Source organism: Hemiscyllium ocellatum, chromosome 4 (genome assembly GCF_020745735.1).
Source record: "Hemiscyllium ocellatum isolate sHemOce1 chromosome 4, sHemOce1.pat.X.cur, whole genome shotgun sequence".
NCBI lineage: Eukaryota > Metazoa > Chordata > Chondrichthyes > Orectolobiformes > Hemiscylliidae > Hemiscyllium > Hemiscyllium ocellatum.
In genome coordinates, this window is record NC_083404.1 from 6,660,096 (window position 1) to 6,685,949 (window position 25,854).

General features: G+C 40.4%; 1 protein-coding gene across 3 annotated transcripts in view; it reads right to left on the reverse strand.

Annotated features, from left to right (window-relative positions):
* Window positions 1–24,511, reverse strand: part of mybl1 (v-myb avian myeloblastosis viral oncogene homolog-like 1) — a 56,699-nt gene extending 32,188 nt beyond the window's left edge. For all 3 annotated transcript variants that reach the window (XR_009644632.1, XM_060824098.1, XM_060824097.1), the window contains exons 1-5: window positions 24,210–24,511; window positions 8,531–8,636; window positions 8,117–8,188; window positions 5,550–5,642; window positions 2,270–2,490 (exon numbers count right to left, since the gene is read on the reverse strand). Coding sequence is in view for 2 of the 3 variants with exons in the window: in XM_060824098.1 (XP_060680081.1) it covers window positions 2,270–2,490; window positions 5,550–5,642; window positions 8,117–8,188; window positions 8,531–8,636; window positions 24,210–24,229 (512 nt within the window). In the remaining variant the exon portion in view is untranslated. The remainder of the gene's footprint in view (window positions 1–2,269; window positions 2,491–5,549; window positions 5,643–8,116; window positions 8,189–8,530; window positions 8,637–24,209) is intronic.
* Between the last annotated feature and the right edge of the window lie 1,343 nt (window positions 24,512–25,854).

Genomic DNA, 25,854 nt, shown 5'->3' on the forward strand with positions numbered 1-25,854 from the left:
ATAACAGAACAGAATGAGGAATACAATGTTACAGCTATAGAGAGAGTGCACAAAGAACGAGATCAACATTAAATTTAAAATTTGAGAATTCCATTCAGAAGTCTAATAACACCAAGGAAGATGTTCTTCAATCTATTCATTCATGTGTTCAACCTCTGTTTCTTCTGCCTGACAGAGGAGGGCGGATGAGAGTATAACCAGGGTGGGGATGGGGGGTGTCTTTGATTATGTTGTCTGCCTTCTTGAAGCAACGAGAAGAGTAGATGGAGTCAGTGGATGGAAGGTTGATTTGCATGATGAATCACTTTATTGCAGGTATTCTGCACAGGCTATTAACTAGCAGTTATTTGTTGAAATGATACTCATGCTTTAGGCCACGAGCATTTTTAGAAGGCAGGGACAAGCACGGCAGCCCCATACGGGAAACTCAGTGAACAACAGCCACGGACATGATGGGTGAAGGGCTTCTGACTGTGCTGTAATAATGTTATGATTCTATGTTATGATGATGTAATCAGAAGGGTCTCATTTAAACATGCTGCAGTCTCTTAAACAACTTGGCCAGCAGGTGAGATTGCAAACAAATGGTCGAATTTAGTTAGTTGAGAAAAGGAAAGGATGAGATGGGATACACGTGGAATTCTCTGCCATAGAAAGCAGTTGAGGCCAACACAATAAATGTTTTCAAGAGAAAGTTAGATATAGCTGTTAGGGCTAGAGCAATCAGATGGCATGGGGAGAAAGGAGAAACAGGGGACTGAGTTGGATGATCAGCCAGTCCCCATTCAATATGATTTTTATTGAATGGTGGAGCTGGCTTGAAGGGCTGAATGGCCTACTTCTCCATGGGTGGGGAAGGTGAGACAGAAGGTTTCAAATGAAGGATGTTTAAAAATAATTCAAAAATAAACACGAGAGCAGAAGTAGTAAAGACAGAAGCAATAATCAAAGTGTGATTGAAGGGGTAGAAAATATATGCAGAAGACTGCAGCAGACATTAGGGCTAGAGGTAGTAATAATGGTTATAGAAAAATCAAAGCTTAAGGCCCTTGACCTGAATGCACATAGAATTTGTAGCAAGATACATGACTTGACAGAACCAAATGAAATAAATGAATAGGACTTGATGACTAATACAGGGACGCGGTTACATGGTCACCAAGACTGGTAACTTAATATTCAAAAAGGTATTTGATATCCCAGAAGAATAGGTAAAAAGAAAAAGGAGGTGGGTGACTTTGTTAATAAAAGATGTCCATGATGCTCTGGTGAATAATGATGCAGGCATAATAGATCATAATGTGGAATCAAGAATGCCAAGTGAAAGACATGATGAACTCCCAAAGAGTTGCCACACTGTAGGATAAAGTATAAGTCAGCAAATAATGTAAGAAGAGCATAACAATGGTCATAGGTGATTTGTATCTGCATATTGACTGGACAATTCATATGTGCAAGGGTGGTGTCAAAGTCAAATTTCTAGTCTCAGCGATCACTTCTTAGAGAATATATTGCAGAAGCTAACCAGGAACAGGATATTTTAGATCCATTAATGTACAATGAGATTATAATGTGGTAGAACTATTAAGAGATCTTGTAGTTAAGGATTCTCTAGGCAATAGCGTCCACAACATTGCACAATTTCAAAAGCAGTTTGAGGAAGATTAACTCTGATCTGAAACCAATGTTCTTAACTAAAATAGAGGCCATTACAGAGGTATGAAGGAAGAGTTGTCCAAAACAGGCTAAAAGAATAGACTAAGGGGAAAGTCAGTGGCTGACAGTGGCAGACAATTGAGCAGATATTTCATAACGCTCAGTAAAAATTTATTCCAGTCAACAAAAAAAAAGGATGAACCACCTGTGGTTAATAAAAGGTGGTCAAGAAAAGCATCCGAACCAAAACTAATGTATGGAGTAGCAAAACCGCATGGTAGGCCAGAGGATTGGGAATATTTTAGGACCCAGCAGCAGATGACTAAAACGTCTATAAAGCTAGAATTAAATTGATAATAAAAGTAAATTGGCAAGAAATAAAAACAAACAGTAAGAGCTTCAACAGTAAAGCAGAGAGAGAGAGAGAGAGAGAGAGAGAGTAGCTGAAGTAAAAACTTCTACCTTGTCAAAAATATTCTTTAAGTATTTGATTCCAGTCAAAAATATTGCATTCTTCAGCTCATTTACATCACCAATGTAAAAAGAAAAATAATTTCATTAAATTCTGCCAAAATAAGGAATTTTAAAATTGTAAAATGCAGATTAAACAAACCTTCCAGGAAGTAACTTTGCAATCTCAGCCCAGCGATTTCCCAAACGCTTATGTGCTTCATAAATGATCTTGTCTTCCTCTTCTGTCCATGATGATTTTTTAACTTCGGGATTTAAATGATTGTGCCATCTTTCCCGGCATTGTTTACCAATCCTGCCTTTCAGGTATTTGGCAATTAGAGACCATCGCTTTGGACCATATTTCTGAACTAACTCAATTACCTATGTGAGATGGCAGAGAAAATCAATTCAAAACTTTGAACACTTCACAAGTATCTGGTTCCTTATGTCATTCACTAAATGTTAAAAAAAAACAAATAGTCCTTGCAAAAATCCTAGTACTTGTGCAAAGGTAATTGGAGGTCAACCTAATGATTGGTCGCCAACTCAAAATGTGAACTCTCGGTCTTCACAGGCACTGCCTTATCTGTTGAGTATTTTCAAATTTTTCTGCTATCACTACATGGTAATATGATGATATTATGATTTTAAGAGGTGTATTTTGACCTTTTTTTGATGTAGGTTTTAAGACAGAGATGGTGAGCTGACTCTACAAAACCAATAAATTAAATTAAACAGTTTGAGAGGGCCTGGGATTTAGCTTTTAAAAAAAGTTAGAATAATAGAAGCAGCATGGATAGGTGACGTCAGGTTCCATCAGAACCATGGGTAAAGTTTAGCTTTCAGCAGTTGTTGGCGTTTTGAAATTGGTTGTGCAAGATTTATACTTTTTTTTAATAAATCATCCACCATTTAGGCAGCATGTTGACTCAGTGGTGAGCTCAGTGCTGTCTCACATGCCAGGAACCCTGGGTTTGTGTGTTAGTGTCTGTCTGTGTGTAGCTTGCACGTTCTCTGCATGTCTGTGTGAGTTTCTTCCAGGTACTCTGGTTTTCTCCCACAGTCCAAAGATGTGCAGGTCAAGTGGATTGGCCATGCTAAACTGCCCATTGTGTCCAGGGGGTGCGCAGGCTAGGAGAATTGGTCATGGGAAATGCAGGATTACAGGGATAAGGTGGGGGAGATGCTCTTTGGAGAGTCAGTGTGGACTCGATAAGCCGAATGCTTCCACACTGTAGGGACTCTACGATTCTCAGTCTCTTACAATGTAATAAAGAGAGTTCAGAGACAGTGTGTTCTTGTTAGTGTAAAGGGTAAGGCTGGAAGGCATGAGGAATGCTGGATGACTAGAGAAATTGAGGGTCTGATCAAGACAAAGGAGGAGGCATATATCAGGTGTAGATAGCTAGGATTGCGCGAATCTCTAGAACACCAAAAGGGCACTATGAGTATTCTTAAGAGGGAAATCAGAAGGGCAAAAATGGGACACGAGATATCTTTGACAAATAAAGTGAAGGAGAACCCAAAGAGATTCTATAAGTACATTAAGGGTAAAAGAGTAACTAGGGAGAGAACAGGTCCCCTTAAATATCAATGTGGCCATCCATGTGCGGAACCACAGGAGATGGATGAGATTCTATATAAACATTTTGACAGTATTTACAGAGAAGGACATGGAAGCTACAGAACATGGAGGAAATATGGAAATTGTTCACATACAGAATAGAAGCTGATGACGGTCTTAAAATACACAAAGGTAGATAAACCACCAGACCTGATCGGGTGCTTCCAAGAACCTTGTGAGAAGCCAGGGAAGAGAGTGCTGGGGCCCTCGCTGAGATATTTGTATCAGTGACAGCTAAGGGTGAGTTGCTGGAAGCTAGAGGTTGGCTAATATGAAATTATTTATGAACGGCTGTAAGGAAAAACCAGGGAACTATAGATCGGTGAGTCTTACATTAGTGCTGGGTAGGTTATTGGAGGGGATCCTAAGGGATAAGATTTACATGCATTTGGAAAGGCAAGGACTGGTTAGGGACAGTCAACATGGCTTTGTGCGTGGGAAATTTTGTCTCACTAACCCAACTGAGTTTTTTTTAAAGAGGTTACAAAGAAGATTGATGCAGGCAGAGTGGTGGATGTTATCTATATGGACTTACACAAAGAGGTTGACAAGGTTCCACAAGGTTAGTAAGGTCAGATCACATGGGATCGAGGAGAGCTAGCAAATTGGATACAAAATTGGCTTGAAGGTAAGAGAAGGAGTGTGATGGTAGAGAGCTGTTTTTCATACTGGAGAGCCAAGACCAGTGGTGTGCCGCAAGATCAATTGTCCACTGCTTTTTGTCATTTACATAAATGATTTGGATGTGAATACAGGAGGTATGTTTAGTAAGTTTGCACCAAAATAGGTGGTGCATTGGACAGTAAAAGTGGTTATCTCATATTACAACGGGACTGTGATTAGATGGGCCGAGTGGGAGATGGAATTTGATTTAGATAAATGTGAAGTGTTGTATTTTGACAAAGCAAATGAGGATAGGACCTATACACTCAATAGTAGGGTCATGGTGACTGTTGCAGAACAAAGAGACATTGGGGAGCAGGTACAGAGCTCCTGGAAAGTAGAGTCGCAGGTAGACAGGGTGGGAAAGGTTGCGTTAGGCACACTTGCCTTCAGTGGTCAGACCATTGAGTAAAAGCTGCATGACTGCATGAAACAGTTACTCCTCAGATCCTTTTTAGTTCTTTCCCCTCTCAGTGTAAAGCTAGGCCCTCTAGTTTTGGACACTGCCTCCATGGGGAAAAAGACATTGTGGATAGGGTGAATAGCCATCCTCTATGATTTTCTAAACCTCTATAAAGTAATCCCTCAGGCTGAATTAGTTGGGGCTATTTTCCCTGGAGCATCGTAGGCTGAGGGGTGACCTTATAGAGGTTTATAAAATCATGAATAGGGTTCTTTTTCTTACCAAGAATCTTTTCCCACGGTAGGGGAGCCCAAAACTAGAGGGTATAGGTTTAAGGTGAGAGGGAAAGATTTAAAAAGGGAGCTATGGAGCAACGTTTCACACTAGGAGCAGTGGTGTGTGGAATGAGCTGTCAAAGGAAGTGGTGGAGGCTGGTGTAATTACAACATTTAAAAGGCATCTGGATGGTACATTAATAGGAAGGGTTTAGAGGGATTTGAGCCAAATGCTAGCAAGTGGGACAAGATTAATTTAGGATATCTAGTCAGCATGGATGAGTTGGACCAAAGGGTCTATTTCCGTGCTGTACAACTCTATTTCAATTTTGTGTGCTTGGTTTTCATTCAATTCAATAGAAAAGATATAAACATGTTTATAAAAAAAAACAGATTTTAATATTTTATTTTTTTTAAAAGCCTTCAGTTTATTACTAACAGTATTTTGTAAAAACGTATTGGGTTATTATCTTACCTTTTGATCTTCCTCCTTAGTCCATGGTCCTTTTATTAGCTCTGGATTCAAAACTTTTTGCCACCTATGCTGGCATTGAACATCTGTTCGGTTCTGCAATATTTCAAAAGTCCTTGATTAGCAATATTGTCTGAGAAATGTGCCAAATTAGAAATTTCATTAACCAAGAGGTTTCCTCAATGTTTTGCAGCTAGAAATCCAATTCACTAAAGCATAATGGAATTCAACAACATATTCGTGAAACTCTTGTGAAATTGTTGCCTCCATGGCTTCTTCCTCCTCATCTCGGTCATCCTCTCCAGTCCCAGAACGCTTCGCTATTTCTGGTGCCCAGTGCACCTCTACTACTCTAATATTGGTGACAACATCTTCTGATACCAGCAGATCTCAATCTCTCTCTCTCTCACACTTTTCTTTTTGAAGGTATCACTGAAAATCTACTTTAACAATGCCCATATAGACCAATAATCTAAAAAGAAAGGAACCAACAGATAAAATTTCACTTCCTTAAAAGTTTACTGGAACAGAAAAGCTTGATTCATTGGTGGTAATATAGCCAAACATCTCTTGGATGCTGGCAGCAGAACAAGCCAGAAAAACTGCTCCAGCTCATGCAATCAGTTTCCCTCTCTCTTTCCTCCTCCTACCTACTCAGGTACAGATTGTCTCTCTGGTAGAGCAGTAAAAGCAGGTGGCAGGGAACCTGTAACTGGAGGAGCCAATGCTGCCAGTACCAGCAACAGAATCAGAGATTGGAGGAGCAGCTCTATTATTCCCGAACTGACTGTTCCCCCAATTACAGCTGAGATCTGAAAATGACTGACAAAAGAGCTGCAACTCTTTTTTTAAAAAGCTTTCTAACAACCCAAAGATGGGAATACATGTTTAAAATGGTAGATTTCTGAAATGTCAATGCTGGAAATCTGCCAAACAGCAGAAATATTTTATTGCTGCAGAAGTCTAACACCTCAGTTAAGAATTTTGATTATCCCTTTTCATAGAACTCTCGTTTTACTTTTGTGGTCATGTTTTGCTTTGTAATGTTTCTGTTAAGCTCCTATGAATATTTAATTCTGACAAAGTTTTCCTTAGTTCTACACTTCTCCTCCAACCCAGGCAGGACAGAGATCCTTCCTGATTCTCTCTTGTGCTATACAACCTGTTTTTGCTGTTGATTTTGGGGATTAATACAAAATCGAAAATGTGTTGCTGGAAAAGCGCAGCAGGTCAGGCAGCATCCAAGGAACGGATGCTGCCTGACCTGCTGCGGTTCCTTTGATGCTGCCTGACCTGCTGCGCTTTTCCAGCAACACATTTTCAGCTCTGATCTCCAGCATCTGCAGACCTCACTTTCTCCTCGATTAATACAAAATGGCAGGCACTGCCAGATGTGTACTGACCATCATATTGGAAAAGGACCAGGGAGAGGTATCCTCCACTCGAATCAAAAATCAACCTTATGTTCATTACCAATATCCAAGTCAGGTCTTTGCTTCAACAGTGAGTGTAACCCATGACACAGCAAGCACTAGCTGTCTCAGAAAATTAACTCTAAACGTAGCTTTTTGAAAGAAAAATGAAGTACTTTACAGGATCACAGGATTGTTATAGGCTAAGAGAAGGCCATGTGACCATCATGCCTGCACAATATTTCTGAATGAGCATCATAACTTTGTGCCATTCTCCTACCTTTTCTCCCCACAATCCTTTCTAACAAAAAAAAATCCCAATTTCTCCGTGACTGAGGATTTACTTCCTTGGAACCATTCTCAGAAACATCTTTTGCACTAAGGCGTTCACATCCTTCCTATGATGTGGCAACCAGAATAGTACACAATACTCCTGGTGAGGTACACCAAGTGTCTTCTACAATTTTATCATGAATTTTAGTATAATTTCAGCTACTCCTAGTACTGATTTTCTTTTTGACTTTGACACTGCACTCCAATCTGCAATGACTCTTCACTGACAATTCACCTGCCCTTGCTTGTTAAAACAATTTAAGTTCCTCAGACATTCCTCAGGAATTCTTTCAGAAAGCATTCCTAGCCCTGAAACAGCTCTGTCAAGTCCATAAAACTGCTCATCAGTTAACCATTGCACTATCTGCAGCGCAAACAAGATCTGATTTTGCTTCCAATCTTTGCACTGGCTTCACAATGAAATTTGACCTCACGTATCTAAGAGTCCTCCAACATTACCATTTGTGAGCAGGTTAAGAAGGCTATCTGAAGTTTTGTGCTCCTAAATTGAGCACCTTCATACGTATAAGAATGGGCATAATTTCTTGGCAAACTAAAGGCGAATTTAATGCACCATTACAAGTGTGCAAATTACCCAACAAGTTGTGGCAAGGAAGGATTAAACGACAAGTTGGATAACTTTAATTGCTGCTAGCCTAATGAAAACAACAGCTCACTGTCAACTTTCCTTAGAGTTTTGAGGAATTAGATTTGTGCATTAAGTACCAATGGAGGCATCATTTCATCTTTAACAACTGGCTTCACCAATCACAAATACACAGTTTTCAACACAGAAAACATAAGATGTCTTTTTCTCCCACTTACAAGAAAATGACTTGCAATGAAATTCCAATCTTCTGTACCATGTTCCTCTACCAACTTCTTTAACTTCTCATCCTGTATAGTACAAACAAGAGAAAATATACAGCATTCATGTTAGTTGATTAAAATTGCAAATGTCTTAACTGGAACTAGCAATCAAACGTTTTAACTTATTTGGCCAAAAACATTCATTAATTGGCTCAACCATGAAAATACAAATAATTATCACATTAAACCTTTCAGTACCTCAACGATTTATCTTCACTGTAAAATTAGATCTGAACAATTAAATTATTTCTATTGGAAGTTTGATCCTATAATTAAACATGACCATCATATTTAGCATTGAGCGAGTTAAATGGGATATCATAAAAGAAAGTACAGTGCTCATATTCTGAAAGGACCATTCAGATTTACCTCATCAGGTATCCATTTAACTTTGTTACAGAGCTTCTTTGTACCTTTCTGTTGAGGCATATCATAGTCACGATCTTGGAATAGATGTTCATCATCATCATCTTCACTGTTTTCAAAAGATAGATGTTCTTGCATTATTATTTTACACATTGTTATTAGAACATTCAAGACTATTCAGGTGCATATTATCAATAATTAAAATTAAAAGTACTCAGTTTCACCTTCCATCCCAAAAACTGTATTTAGAAAAGAAGAAAAATGTGAATAAAAAAAGGTCTTCATAAAAAGGTTTAACACAAAGTCGTTCAAGATTTTTGTCTAAGCCACGCAAGTGTGTGCCTGAAAGCCAGGTATAATGTTTACATCCCTGACTCCATTATTTTGCAAATATCTTAAGTCACTGATACTAAATGTGTTAATTCAGGTTTTATCCATAAACAATACAAACTGTGAAGTCATTCTAACCTCCAGGCAAATACAATTCAAATACCACAAACTAGGAAACAAGAAATCAATATATTCTACTCATGAAAAAAAATGCTTCGTTCAAATTATCCACATTATGCACTAAGTTCTGTCCTAACATTGCTTACTTCAGATGCCTTGATAATTCACTTATGTGAGGCACAGAAAGAACTGAACTGTTAGTAGTAGATCTTAAATAAAGTTTCTTAGGGCGCAATTTTCCACTTTTGAAACTGTGCAGGGACAGCCATATTAAGTGGCAAGTAACACATAATCCCCACTGTCAGCGGAAGCTAACCTACTGAGCAGCAATCGACTTGTTAAAAATTGACAGGCAGAATTTAGGTATGTTTCTCTACCATAGGCCTCAACACTGGGATGTTGGATTGCCAGAAGCTGCAGTCTGGGGGCTAATCAAAGCTTACAGAAGGAGGAAGTGACAAAAAAAAGTAAGCATTTTTTTCCCCCTTTGTCGCAGAGTCAGAGGTCACCCCTTGCCTACAGTCTGTGCGTCCGATAACCTTCACATTGGGATAAATGAAGTACTTCCCCAACTCCCAACCCACCAGTCAGATCATTCTAACTGAAAACTAGTCATCTTTCTGAGCTGCCAGGAAGATAACCGGAAAGGTGACAAGATGAGGCAGTTAAGTAGCTATTCATTAACCACATTGGTCTTAATTTGTGGTGGGACTTTATCACTTATTCAGCCCATCAAATCCACACTGACCTTCTGAACAGCATCCCATCCAGACCCACCCCAGCAATACCCTGTCCCTGTAACCCTGCATTAACCATGGTCAATCCATCTAATCGACACATCATTGGACTATGGGACACAGGAAGAATGTGCAAACTCCACACAGTCACCCAAGGGTGGAATCGAACCCAGGTCCCTGACACTGAGGCTGCAGTGTTAATCACTGAGCTGCCAAGCCTGATGGCACAGTGTCAGGATATAACTGCAGACTGAGATTTGGCTGGCAAACAAATCTTTCGCAGGAATGACAAATAAGTTCATCCAATCTGCCCTCATAAATTAGAGTTAGAGATAGTAAAATTTGTAAGTACAGGAATCTCAGTTCATAAATCATTTCAATGCTCTGACAACTCCTCCAGATTGTGTAACCTTCTGGATATGTGGATTTGCTTCTTGGCTTGCAGATGTTTTACCAGTAGATTGTTCGATGTCCTGATATTCCATCACATTATCATCATCTGGGTGTGTTCTTGTGCAATCTCAATGCACAGATCAGTATATTGTACACTTCCCTTAGGTGGCTACTGTTCTTCCATTGCTCTGCTTGATACAGTGACTTTGTATGACATGACCTCTCTATGCATATGAGAAACCTCTGCAAATAACTATGCCCCCATTATGGGGTATGTCACTCTGACGTATTGTCCTATGCAAAGTCGAAGTGGTTCTGCATTGCCTGCCAGTCAGGCACCAACCTCCCTTCATCGAGCAGAGTGTCCTGCACCTCAAGAGAATTTGAATAAGTGATGCTTTCACTTATCCTCTGAACAGGATCTCTGCTGATGAAAGTAACTCTACATCCAGAGGTGTAGCTCTGAGGTGTAATGAGACAACGTAAGTCTTGGTTTAACTGTCCTACACTTCAATAAAAGTGATTTAACAATACAAACCATTTGCTGCTTGATCAAGGGTAACAATCTCCCTGATCATCTGGTTGGAAGTTGCTCCACTCTGGGTTTTGACTTGGGTCTGGATTTCTTTTCTGTGAATTGTGTGTATCAGCTTATCTTTATATAGGTCTGCGGTGCATTCCATGCTGCTACTATGATACCACCGCGTCAGTCTTATGTTTGGTTTACCCAGTAGCAGGCTCTAGTAGCATCTTGAGACCCAAGTGGAGCAACTTCCAACCAGTTGATCAGGCTTTCCACATTATGAATAATGGACAAAGTCAACCAACTGGAAACTTTTGCCACATCCAACATTACTTGCCCAAAATAAATTGGCAAATGCACGCTCAAAACCAAGATTGGTATGACAGTAAATATCCTAGCAGTACAAATTCTGCTATCCAATGTTTTTGTAAGCGGAATGCCTTGCCTGGAATGCAGTGATAGACTGCACTTGTCACACAATTTACTTGTTTTGTACATCTGGACTGCAATAATCAGTAATGTGTGCAGTACCTAAGCTTGCAAGTGTTGTTTTCTGACTATGATGGCTTCAAAGTTCATGCCATCTGGTTGCATTGAATCATTACAATGACCTTTCTACTACTTTCTGGTCCTTTTACAAGTCTGTGATATCAGATTTGTTCTGTTTTCTGTGCACAGGACAAATCTGAGCAATTTACCATTGTTGGATAGATGCCAGTGTTGTAGCTCTATTGGAACAACTCCGACACAGGCATGGCTAGGTCTGAGCACATGTCTTCAATAGTATTGCTGGAACAGTCTCAGCCACTTCAGCATCAGCCCAGGCCTTGTTAGTTTATAAAAACCCACATGTATGCATGGCATATTTTATTTTTAAGGATTGTTGAGAAAAACAAATTATCATAGAATTTGATCCAACTTACTAAATACTATATACATCTAAAGTTCAAAATGGCTACTGTTATTGCAGTTTATGCTAATTGTGAGAAAAAGCTAAAAAAAAACAGACTTTCTGGATAGCAGTGAAGCAGATACATCACCACTGACAGATTTACACTGCATTCTTATGAAAACAACTTCACAGAAGCTGGTGAACAGCCCTTGACTTTAGTACTGCCTCTTCAGAGTCAGCTACCAGAGTGCCATTATACTTGCCTTTTACAGTGAGGCATTTTCATCTTCCAGTCTTAGCTCCAGCAGGGATCCAACTAACACCAAACATGTCTCATTGCCAGGAAGTGACTATGGCTCTGGAGTTCTTGGACAAATCAGTCACTACTTTAAGATGGATGCCTGTCAGGAAAAGACCTCACAGGAATTTCTTCATGTGACCTGGGCATCACTGATTGGGTCAGCACTTGTTGCTCATCCCTTGGTAAGTGGTAGTGAGCTACCTTCTTAAAGTCCAAAGCGTATAGCCATATATTCTCACTGGATTAGAGAATTATACAACAATCTTGGCACGGTTAAACTAACTATCAGATATTAAAATTTCCCATCTATACATTAAGCAAGGAGGCTTTCTAATAATCCTAAAAGTGAAGTAAGTTATTTGCCATCTCCCATGTCAGAAAATTCTGGCGAATATTTCAATGATAAGAACAGATTTCATTACCCATTTATGTGGTAAGTTTCGAAAATAAGTCATCACATAACTATTTGTATTACAGAATGCATTCTCTAAGCATAGCCTGTTCACTTACATACTTCAACTAAACAGGATGCATGCTGTCTGCCAAAAAACCTGGCAACACTGAATAACATGGCACAAAGCACTTTTCATCCTAAAAAGTGAGAATAAAAAGTTCTTTACTTTTCACCCATTATTTGTCTTCAAAGAAAATCCAAATTTTCCAAATTATTATAAAAATTAAAAATTTGATAGAAGTAACTGCCAGCCTCTATATTAATGCTACTGAAAATGAGGTTCCAATTTACACATTGTGACATTGAAACATTTTTTCTACAAGTAGCAGTGTCTTCCAAACAAGCAGTGCAAGTATCCAGCACATCCAAGAACAGGAGGCTAACCAAATTTCAGTAGGCAGGCATCATTAACAGGCAACATCATAAAACAGAATCATAGAAACGCATATCACAAAAACACACCCTTCGATCCAACTTGTCCATGCCGACCAGATATCCGAAATTAATCTAGTCCCATTTGCCCGCATTCGGCCCATATCCCTCTAAACCCTTCTCAATTATATACACATCCAGGTGCCTTTTAAATGCTGTAATTGTTCCAGCCCCCACCACTCCCTCTGCCAGCTCATTCCATACATGCACCAAGCTCTGCATGACAAAGTTGCCCCGCAGCTCCCTTTCAAATCTTTCGCCTCTCATCCGAAGTCTAGTTCTCGACTCCCCCACCCCAGGGAAAAGACCTAGTCTATTTAACCTATCTATGCCCCTCATCTTTTTACAAACCTCTATAAGGTCCCCCCTTCAGCCTCTGACACTCAAGGGAAAACAGCCCAGCCTATTCAATCTCTCCCTATAGCTCAAACCTTCCAACCCTGGCAGCATCCTTGTAAGTCTTTTCTGAACCCTTTCAAGTTTCACAACATCCTTCCGATTGGAGGGAGACCAGAATTGCACACAGTATTCCAAAAGTGGCCTAACCAATGTTCTATACTGCAGCCAGGCAGCCTGCTGCAAACAGCAGAAATTCAGCAAGTCTACAGGTTGCTATCTTTGTTCTAAGGTAAAAAGGTGGGAAAAGGCCAGGCATGGTTGATTTGCTAACTCTACCTTAATACAAATAATCTCACCTTAAGTATAGAGACCAAACTTGCACACAATACTCACTCCAAGTGCAGTTTCACCAACATCATGTCAAGTTGGAGCAAGATTGCCTCTTACAAAAAGAGCAAACAATCCAATTGTCTTCCTAATTATTTGCTGCACTTGCAGACTATCCTTTTGAAATTCTTTCACAGGGACACCCAGATCTGTTAATATTACAAAATTATGCAGTCTTTTTCATTTGAAGAATATTTCTATTTTTCCTGCAAAAGTGGATAAGCTTATATCTTCCCAATATGACAATCTTCAACTATTCATTGATACTACTTATTATCGCTAACTGGATCATTTTTATTCCCCTCACAACTTGTTTTCCTATGCAGCTTTGTATCAGCAGCAAATTTGGCTAAAATACAATCAATCCCTTCACCCAAGTCATCAATGTATATTATAAATAGATGAGGTCCAAGTACTGAACCCTCTGGAACAGCATGAGATTTGCCTACCTGAAAATGAGTGTGGTGCTGGAAAAGCACAGCCAGTCAGGCATTAGAGGAGCAGGAGCGCCAACATGTTGAGCGATAAGCTCTTCATCAGGAATCTTCTTGATGAAGAACTTATGCTTGAAATGCCGACTCTCCTGCTTTTCCAGCACCACAGTCTTTGACTCTGATCTCCAACATCTGCAGTCTTCACTTTCTCCTACCTGAAAATGTCCCATTTATTCCAAATGTCAATCCTCTATCTGTACTAAATTATCCCCAATACCATGAATTTTTGTTGTGCCATATGACATGACATGAAATGCCTTTTGGAAATCCTAATACAGTACATCTATTGATTTTCCACCTTGCTCATAACACATCCTCAAGGATGAAATTGGTCAAATGACATTTCACTTTCAGAATACCATGCTGATTTTGCTGTTTTGCATTATGATTTTCTAAACATCTTGTTATTTCCTTAATTTTAGGAATTGATAAATAATTTGATAATCACTTCCTTAATAACTGATTGTAACATTTTCCTGATAACTGATGTCAGGATAAGTGACTTGTAGTTTCCTGCATTCTGTTTGTTCTATTATTCAAGAAAATCAAAGAACAAAGAAAGTTTACAGCCCAGGAACAGGCCCTTTGGCCCTCCAAGCCTGAGCCGATCCAAATGTACTGTCTCTACTAAATATAATAATGCTATATTTGCAGTTTCCAATCCAATGGAACTTTCACAGATCAACAGAATTTAGGAAACTTACAACTAATACATCAACACACACTGCAGTAATTTATCTTACGGTCACAAGTTCAGACCGTCAGGTCCAGGGGACTTGTCAGCCTTTGGTTCCATTAGTTTTTCCAAGTACTTATTTTCCAGTGATCATTGCTTTAAAATGCCTGCTCCCCTGCTGCCTATTGATTTTCTATTACTAAGGATATCTTGGGTGCCTTCTACAGTGAAATCAGATACAAAATACATTTTCTATTGTAATCCCCTCGTTTCATCTTCTAAGGGACTAGCTACACTTTTCGTTTTTACGCACTTGTTTGCTAGTTTTCCCTCATATTCCAATTTTCTACTGTACATAATTTATTTCAAATTCATACTATTGTTAACTTCTTTAGTTAGCTAAAGGGGGTATAAAATCCATTTTGAAGGGTCTATTTCCTTGCTCAGCATTATAAAATAACTCCTTAAGAATTTGTCATTGCTCTATACCAGGCTTGTCCAGCAGGGACAACAGTCTTATTGGTCCAGACTGCCCCAACGCGGAATGCTACACAGACTGTGAATGCTTCCAAGTCAGGTCATGTGGAAAGTTTTGCAAAGTGATGCTCCACCAATTAAAGGCCATTTCACACTCACATTTGCTGCTGACAGGTTCACTGTGCAAATATCCTGGCCTTCATTCGGTCTGAGGCCGGAGAATGGCAGCGAGTCTGTGGGAGGAGCGAGGGAAGACTGTTAGGGACAGCATGCCTCATGGGATGGCAATGGGTCAGGGAACACTGATGCAAGTGGGAGGCAATGAGCAAACACCTGTTCATTCATGAAGGAATTAGTAAACATGCGTGCGTGCACAAGCGAGCAGGCATGCCTGAGGAAGTAAGAACAGTGTGCACTCATGGAGCTGGATTACGCAACCTGAGAGTGCATGGGGAGGTATCAGCATGGTATATATAGAGGGCAGTGGTTGCACACATGGAGTGGGAGGAAAGGAAATGAAGCATGGGCAGGAAGGACGGATCCAAAGGGCCCATGTGTGGGAGGGGGGGGAAGCAGATGTGAATATAGGCGGAAGGTAGAGGAGGAGAAGTGAAAGCAGCATTTGATTGAGGGATGAAGGGAAGAAGAGTGGTATACAAAGAAATGAGAGGGGTGGGAGCCATTGAGGGAGCAAGTTTCTGGGCAAGGGAAGAGAGGGCAGAGAGGATATGTGGAGTGGTGCCAATGCGCTAGGGATGGAAGGAGGAGAAGACTGCAGCAGAGATGGGGGTGGGAGGGGTGTACATGAACAAGAAGAGGGGATGATGAGTATGGACATGTAGGAAAGGTGGAAGGTCGGCGCGTGTGGGAAGATCACACAGTGGAGGTGCACATACACAGTTGGGAATCAGAGGACTACCCATTTGAGAATAGGGTGTAGTTTGGATACAAGCATAACAGGTAGTGGGAGGGCATACAGGAGGGAAGTGAGCTCGGGAAGAGTGGGGAAGCACCGGGGGATGGAGGACGGTTAAAAACGGCTAAGGCATTAGGCCAGCAAACTCGCAGCACCTTAACGAGGCAAGATGGTGGTAATGTCACTGGCCTAGTAATCCAGAGGACTGGTCTATTTTGCTGGGAAAATGGCTCGGAATCTCACTTTTGCAAAATGGTAAAACCTGAATTCAATAGAAATAATCTAATGGCGACCCTGTTACCATTTTGATGCCCTTTTAGGTATTAAACATAACTCTACCCACAACTGCCCTCTGAAATGACTCTAACAAGCCAGTCAGTTCAAAAACAATTATGGATGGACAATAAATGCTGGATCAGCAGTGATGCCCACATCTCAAGAATTAAAATATAAAAGAAAATACTTCACACCAACATTTTTTCCTCCTATCACCTTTGTCTCTTTTGCCAATTACTTTAAATCTGTGTCCTTTCTTACTTGATCCTTTTAGGAATGCTCTGAACAGACACCTCATGGCTTTGAATACCTCTATCAAATCTCTTTTCAAGATTTTCTCTGAGGATAACAGTCCTAACTTTTACATCTAACCTCACTTGCTGTTGAAATCAAGCAAACATGAGCAAGCACTATGTAACATGTATGTGGCATAGATATGATTCTGCTAACAGGTGGTAAGGTGCCCACAGTTCAGAAGATCAAAGACATTTGAGACACCACTGATCTTCCAGTTTCTAACTCTCCAGTTGTCAGTTACTATCTCTGTGAAAAACCCAATCACCTTTTGTTTTCTCCATATTTAGTACTCTCTTGTCTCACAATAAGGGCAAGAGCAGGCCAAAGAGGGATAGCAACAGCATACATTCATTTGATGGATAAAGTGCATTGAATGAGGACAATTATCAGGAAGGTGCAAGATATTGCATAGGGCTGAGGGAGAGTAGTGTGGAGAGACAGATGGAGATGTGAGGAAGAAGTGCAAAGAAAATTAAAGATGGTGAGACTCTTCACATTCACTTGAAAAAAACAGTGGGAAAGACTCTGGGTGTTGATGGACAGCACATGTTGGAGAACATGCAATTATACACATTTTCTGACTGATTAGGTATTAGAATGTTTATGGCACTGAAAACAAAGGAAAACACAACACTCCTGCTGATGTTCCAAATTACCTCTAGTCACGACTTTGTAGAATTGTTAGAGAAAGAGCTCACACTGCTCCCATAAATGTGTCGAAGGAAGATACTATTAAAAATGGAGTGTTTGGGCAGCATGGTGGCTCAGTGGTTAGCCCTATTGCCTCAGCGCCAGCAACCTGGGTTCAATTCCATCCTTGAGTGACTGTGCAAATTCCCAACAGGCATTTTCCCTGCAACTGCATGGGTTTCTACTAGGTACTCTGATCTCTTTCCAGAGTCAAAAACGTGCAAGTTATGTGGATTGGTCATGCTACAGGTCCAGAATGAGCAGGCTAGATGGATTAGCCATGGCAAATGCAGGGTTACAGGGGTAGGGTAGGGGGGTGAGAGCCTGGATGGGATGGTCTTCAGAGGGTCAGTGCAGACTCTATGGACTGAAAGACCTGCTGAAAGACTGTAGGGTTCTATGATTCTATGACAGCCTAGAACCTACCTTGACAGTTTTCTCTAAACTGTCTTTGGATTGGATGACCACATTACATAACATCTTAACCACCACTCATTTTCAGGTTTCCAACCCTATCCACTATCATAGCCATTCCTTACTTATCTCAGTAACATTAGTCATAACTTAAACAATATTCAAATAGATACAAATGCACAAACTTCAACATAAATTGTCCATTACTTAACACATTGGTACTTGAGAAACTAGCTTAAAGTAATCACCTGCAAGTTCCCCTCCAACCCACTCAACATCCCAACTTAGAAACAAATCACAGTTGGGTCAAAATACTGAAATTCTCATAAGTGCTGTTGGAATACCTACATCATTATGGCTGCAATGATTGAAGGTACCTTACTAACATCTTCTCAAAAGACAACTGGGATGTGCAATACATACTGGCCCAACCAGCGAAGTCCACATCACATGAATCAATCAAGTTAACAAAAAAAACTTTGTTCTTTCCTAAAGATGCCATGCCTACCTTATTTTAAGCCTAGATCAATACTTAATATGCTAACTTTGAAACAAACTTCATTACTTTTGTTTAAACATTATTTACTGTGGAAGCAATGATTTATATCAAGTGCAACTTCAAAGACACCAAAAAACATCTCTCTCCAATGCATATTCAGGCTTTCAGAAATCAAAATTCATAACTTTGCTCCATTCAGGATGCAAAAATGGTTTATTGTTTTCAGGAATGTTACTAATATTTTCCAGAGCTGTTAACTAGAAATTACATCTCCACTCAAAAGTTCTTTGCAGTTTTGTTCTGTTGCACAAATTAAATGTTGTGTAAGATGTAGAACCTTTGAAATGCGTTAGGAAAAATAATCTACATAATGGTAATCAAAACAAAAAGTTTTGAAATTTTCAAAAAGAAAGTCAATATGTTTCACTTTATTGGTGCTCCAGATCATGTGCAGTCCTTGTCTTCTGATAGCTGTTCTATGGAGTAGCTCCCTCATCTTTCCTGATTCTGCGGCTTAACATTTCACCCACCTACGATTGACTTGGCTTCACTACCCACAGACATTAGCTTTCCCCTGCTCCTTGTAAACTGCTGATATACGGTTTCTTAGTTCTGACTTCATGGAAGAATCCACGTGTGTCGTGGCTATCAGCAAGTTGCTGGATATCCAGTGCTCTCTCCATGCTGTCTGTTCTTTACACTATGGGGATTTTGTTGGATTTGTCTGTATTCTTGCATTCTTCAGCTTTTGGTGGTGTTTCAGTTTTGTGCTTGCAACTTAGTAGTTCAAGGACCTCCTGATCATTCTTGTCAAACTAGTCTTGATATTTTCTGGTAGAGAAATCTAGAATCTTCTTGCGGGTGCTGTTTACAATGAATTTAAGGAGGAACTGCGTGCTGTGCACATTCTGTAATTCCTGTCAACTGACTGTCACCACGTTGGCTGTGAAGTACCAACTCCTCAGTCAGTGAAAGCACTAAAACTCTAAATGGTGATTGTACTTATACAGCATAGCACCATCTGGTGACTTCACAAAGTTTAAAATTACATAGCACAGCAAATTTTCTGAGACATTTCAGATGATAGATTTGAGTAGTATGACAAACATTGTTTGGTTCAAGCAATAATCCCATACACAGTGGTGATCTTTGTAATACAATACAGCATAGGAACAGGCTCTTCAACACACCAAGCCTTACCTGGACCCGCTACTTATTGGCCCATATGCAGTTTCAATCCCTCTGATTGCCTCCCATTTCATGTGTCTTAAACATTGCTAATGTGCCTGCTTCCACCACCTCCACTGGCAATACATTCCATGCACCCACCACCCTGTATGAAAACCTATCCCTGCACTTCTCCCCTAAACTTTCCCCCTTCACTTGAACCTGTGCTCTCTTGTAGTTGACTTTTCCACCTAGGGAAAAGGCCTCTGACTATGTACTTTATCTATGCCTCTCAATTTTGTAGACCTCTATCAGGTCACCCCTCAGTCTCCCTCTTTCCAGTGAAAACAATCCAAGTTTATCCAACCTCTCCTCCTAACTAAAACTCTCCAGATCTGACAACATTCTGGTTTACCTTCTCTACACCCTCTCCAGAGCATCCACAGCCTTCTGGTAGTATGGCAACCAGAAATGCTTGTAATATTCCAAATGTGGCCGAACTAAAGTTTTATACAACTGCAACATAACTTGCCAAATTTTATATTCGATGCCCCAGCTGATGAGGGCAAGTGTGCTGTATGCCTTCTTGACCATCTGATCAACCAGTCTGCCACATTAAGTAAATATTCACTGATAGCTTGGTATCTTGAGAGCAATTAAAAATATAATAAACTTAAGAAATTATAGCAACACTGAGGAAAAACAACAGAAAATGAGGAAAGGAAGAGAACGGACAACACTAGATCAGAAGATTAGTGTCACAAAGTGTTAAATTGCTCTGATGGGTTTTGGTAAACCTTGAAACAATGCCTTCAGCATGCTAGATTTTTAAAATTCCTTCTTGGAATATGGGTCTCTGTCAAGTTTAGCATTCCTCAATTGTTCTTGGAATTATGGGACCAATCAAAGGTGTGTACACAAACTTATTTTCTAGCGACAAGAGCTTACGGAATTAGAGATCATTGGTAATTTACCAGAACTTGCACAAGTATGAACTGATCAGAAAGCCATTATTTATTTATAAACAACAAGACATGTCTAAGTAACCTGATTTAATTGAGGTTATTAATATAGCAGGATAAATCGAATAGAAATTGCACTCTAGAAATTTGAAATAAAAAACACAGAAAATGTTGAAGAAACTCAGCAGGTCTGGCTGCATCTGTGAAGACAGAAAGATAGTTAATGTTAAGTCCGTTGTGATAAGTCAGAACTCTGAAGAGTTATATCAGACTCGAAACATTAACCCTAGTTTTCTCTTCATACATGTTGCTAAACTGACATGGCTATAGAATTAGTTAGATGATTGGACACAGTAGGAATAATATAAAGTGACATGATATGACATATGTCATCCATCTAGCATCACTAGCTTTTCATTATATTTACCAACAATCAGGAGAAGAAACAGTTTAATAATGTCAATTTGGATGCAATCAATAAATAGCACAGGAGCATAACAATATAACGGTCTTTATGATTAAAGATATATAATTTATCTTTTTTTATAGGTTGGATTGCAAAAGTATGGCATATGAGCATTTTTTAATGACAAAAATCCTTCATTAAAGTAAACAAGGTCATGGTCTTTCCATGACAGTGATTTAATCTAGTACGTGACTACAGGTAAATAAATGAAAACCCAAGGTGTTAAATGAAAAAATGTTTATGTAATATATGCGATTTATGACACAGGGTTAAAATACAAAGCTGTTGAATTTACATTTCAGAAGAATCTAGGATGAGCAAGTCTTTTTAAAAAAAAACAAAAAGTTCAAAGACACTAGTTTTGAATTTACAAACCAGTTTAGTTCCTCTTCTATAAACACATCAGAAAACAAGCTACTTCTAAAATTTGCAGGAGAGAGTTTAGTTAAGAACCTGTAGGTTATTAGAGTTGAGAAATTTTAAGCTATCAAATTTGTAGAAAAGTTCAGATCGACAGATTTGAAAGGACTTATTAAACTGTCTCCACAGACTATGGAAAAGTGTGTGGGAGGATTCAGGTAAGTGGACTCCTAAAGAACTGAGATCGGACACAGGTAAATTAGAAACCCACCGGTATTGGTAAACAAAGCAATAAATGAGCCTGAAATGGCCTCTCAAGCAGAAAAGGTTGAACATAAGCCAAAGTAAAGTCTCATGAAGGGAAAGTTAGGGCACAAACAACCAAATGAAGGGAGAAAATAAGATGAAGCAGTGAAAGTGGGTTTGAGTTCAGAATACAAATGAGATCCAAGCTAAATACTGAAATTTCAGACAGATGTGAAAAGGTGGCATAGGATGTATGAGAAGAGATTTACTGTTAACATAAAAAGGTAGCAAGAAGAGTGGTGGATCCCATCCAGACACATTCATGGGGACAGAAGGTGTTGTTACCTAATGATTTCCTAACATCTATCGTCACCAGGGAAGATTTTATGCAAACCATATTGAAAGAGGACGTTGAAAGACTCAAGGGCTAAAAGTTGACGAAAGTATTAATAAAAGCTACTGTACTTAACTGATAACTCAGTGGGTGAGATACATGAGGATGTTGGGTGAAGTAAAAAAAATGGAAATTACATAAGCACTGATCATAATCTTCCAATCCTCTTTTAATATGGAACTGTCCAAGAGGACTGAAGCATTTCAAATATTATAGATATTTTCAAATTAGCCTGTTTAGACATGTAATTACACAGCTCTGGAGCAGGTGTGACTTGAACTGGGGACACTACCACATGCACCTATTCAAACATTATACATTTCTTTAAAAGTAAGAGGGTGAGGATCAAAGCAGCAACTATAGCCAGTCTGTTTAATATCAGTATTGAGAAATGTTTTACAAATTATCATTCTGGACAAAAGTAACAGTTACTTGCTCAAGTGTGGATTAATTAAGGAAAATCAGTCTGGATATATCAAGGGGAAATCATATTATCGTAACTAAGTAAAAAGCATTAAAAGCTGCAAAGACCTGATCATCAGATAATATTTGTGGAGAGAAGCAGAATTACCTGATCGGTTGAGTAGTTCTGACATTGTGTTTGATTTTCACATGTTTTTTTAAAATTGAATCAAATTAGTTAAAGGTAACAGAGAGGATTGAGGTTAACACATTTAATATGGTAGGCAGAGGTGGGTACTGTATATGCTGGAGATTAGAGTCAAGATTAGAGTGGAGCTGGAAAAGCACGGCAGTTCAGGCAACATCTGAGGAGCAGAAAAATCGATGTGTTGGGCAAAAGCCCTTCTTCAGCCCTAATGAAAGGTTTTTGCATTGTTCACACTGGTAGGGTTGATTGAGAAAACAATTAACACATCCTTGGTTTACAAATATGGGCAGAGTAAAAATTCAATCAATCACACATCCTTGGTTTGCAAATATGGGCAGAGTAAAAATTCAATCAATCACTAATCCTCAACTGGAATTTTGTCTCCAAGGGAGTGAAAGCTTCAGAGTGAGAACAGAAAACATTCAGAGCAATTCTAGGGATGAGACACCTCATTGTCCTTAGACAAAGGCTATTGTCCTTAAAGGAGGTTCAGAGGTTTTTGATAGAGGTGTTCAAAATCATTACGGATCTATGACTTGGAGGTGCCGGTTTTGGACCGAGGTGGACAAAGTTAGAAATCACACAACACCAGGTTATAATCCAACAGGTTTATTTGTAAGCACTAGTTTTCGGAGCACCGTTCCTTCATCAAATGGTTGTAGTCTAGATAGCATGGTGGGATCTGGATAGCATGGATAGGAAGAAGCTATGTTCCTATTTGAGAGCCAGAGGACACCATGTTAAGGTGAACGATAAAACAACAAACAGCACAAGGAAAAACATTTTTTTTCAAAACAACAACCAAGTGGCTGGGATCTGGCATGGCACTAGGTGTGGTGTGGTGGCAAATTCAATCGTGGCTTTCAAAAGAGAATTGGATAAATGTCCAAAGACGAAAAAAATAGACGACAGAAAAAGGCCCAGGGGAATGGCACTAAGCAAACTGCTCTTGTAGAGACACAGCTTGGGCAAAAGGCTGAATAGCTTCATTCCACACTGTAACTATTCTAAAAATCTGTTTGGTTAACTGGTTATTTCAGATAAAATTATTCACTTGAAGACAAGAGTACCAAAAATATCTCAGAGAAAAGTAACTTATGTCTGGACTGCGTGAAATGGACTTGACTTCTGTACTTTATTATAGAGAGAAACAGGCAAGAAAGCCTAAGTCCTACTTAGCTGGTACTCACTAAAACTACTCTGAAGATCCTAGTTAACGATTTCAATATAAACAGTGGAAGCCCCGTGAGATTCAAGGACAGAAAAAAACTCGGACTTCAATTGAAAAATAGCTGGTCGTGTTCCTCTCCCCTCAAATTCTAACCCAGCAGATAAAACAAAACCTGGGTAAATGTTACTCTGTCGATTTATTCAAAGATAAGCAACTTGACAACTAAAGACGGCAGCGATTTGGACTGAATCCTAGCAACTGCTGCCAATTTTACTCCTGGCCAGGTTCTGAGATCAGTTTCACAACGCCCGGCTGTGATGTGGCGTCTTATACCCCCCAACAACACACGAAATGACAACTCCACGGGTTGTAATCTGTCACGTTATACCTGATGCACATGTCACTTTGAAGTCGAGCGGCTTCCCCCCCCCCCCCAAATAAGCTTCCCCTGGGTGGAAATTAAACACACGCCTTTTGCAAAACTACCTGGCTTTGATCACACATTTGTGTAGGAGCAGCTGCAAACATCGCAGGCTCTGTGTGACCTGCTGCAGGCAGCTGACAGCTGCAACAACTTTGAAATATATATATAAAAAGAGAGAGACAGGTCAGTGTCCCACAACCCAGAATCAGTGAGAAACCACCCGCTGAGCACTCACCTCCGAGCTCGCTTGGCCATCACTGACAAGGACGGTTACCTCCCTCTTCTTTCTTCTCGCTCACTCACTCACTCGCTCGGGGGCTTCAGGATGGTCAATCTCCGGTCATTAATACACGGACTGAAGGTCGCTGATGGCTGACTGAGTACCAACGGTAGGGTCACCATATCCCCAGGCAGCCCGGTGAGAGACAGCGTCTGTCTGTATGTGTGTGTACATGTATGTCTGGCTGATAGGGGATCTCAGCTCCCAGCCACTCTCCTGCTCCGTTTCTATATCCCGCCAAATCTCGCGCCCAGCCTTCCCTCTCAAACACTCACCGACAACATTTGAATGTGCGCACGCGTCCTGACCGTTCATAGGGCCCGCCGCGGGAGGGGGGGCGGCGCGAGCGGCCGCGAGGGCGGGCGACAGGCACTCTGGGAATTGCAGTCCACATTGAAGCCCGTGAGCCTTGACTGCAAACTGCGCGAGCGGGCAACAGGCCCTCTGGGAATTGTAGTCCTCATCGAAGCCTGTGCGCCTTGACAGCAAACTGCGCGAGCGGGCAATAGGCACTCTGGGAATTGTAGTCCACATTGAAGCCCGTGCGCCTTGACAGCAAGCGTCGGCTGCGCGTGCGGGCGACAGGCACTCTGGGAATTGTAGTTCACATCGAAGCCCGAGCGCCTTGACAGCAAACGTCGACTGCGCCATCTTGTGTGTATTTCAAACACCGCGGCTGCTGCTGTGCGGCGATCGGCAAGTCTCTCACTGTTAAGTGCTTGTTGCAAAAAAAAACTAACCATACCTTGGCACTTTATTTCAGTTAGTTCCTGTTTTTTTGTTAAAACGTTTGCAACAGGAATAGCCAGGGTCTGGTGGTGTGATGCTAGTGTCCCTATCTCTGAGCCAGGAGGCTCGAGTTTAAGTGTCACTTTGCCCCAAGGTGAATCATAACATCTCCGAACATGTTTGATTAAAGAATATCTGTAGCAGTCGCCGTCAACATCGTACTTTGGCGAACTCAGCAGGTCTGTGGAGAGAGAAACCGCGCTAATGAAGTTTTTCCAGCAATTTCTGCTTTTGTTTCAGATTTCCATCGTCCGCCGTTCTCGGTTTTATTCTGGTACTTGGAGTGCCTCTCGCAACGTGTACGTTTGTAGTAAATCTTTCCTGGAGTTACAAACGGCAAATTGTAGAATATGGTCCCTTCTTGGAATGAAGGCTATGCCAGCATTTACTGCCCATCCCTAATTACCTATGAGCTTACACTCCACAACCACCAGATGAAGGAGCAGCGCTCCGAAAGCTGGTGCTTCCAATTAAACCTGTTGGACTATAACCTGGAGTTGTGGGATTTTTAACTTAGTACACCCCAGTCCAACACCGGCGCCTCCAAATCACACCTAGAGAGCAATTACCTGAGGGTCAGGAGTCACATGTAGGCCAGGAAAGGAGGGCAGTTTCCTTCCCTAAAAGACATTAGTGAATTAGATGGGGTTTTCTCCTTAACAATCAACATGATTAGACTCTTAATTCCAGACTTACTATTAAAATTATTAAATTCAATGCCACTATTTGCTATGGCAGGATTTGACACTGGGTCCCTAACGGTAGCACAGTGGATGGGCGGCATGGTAGCACAGTGGTTAGCCCTGCTACT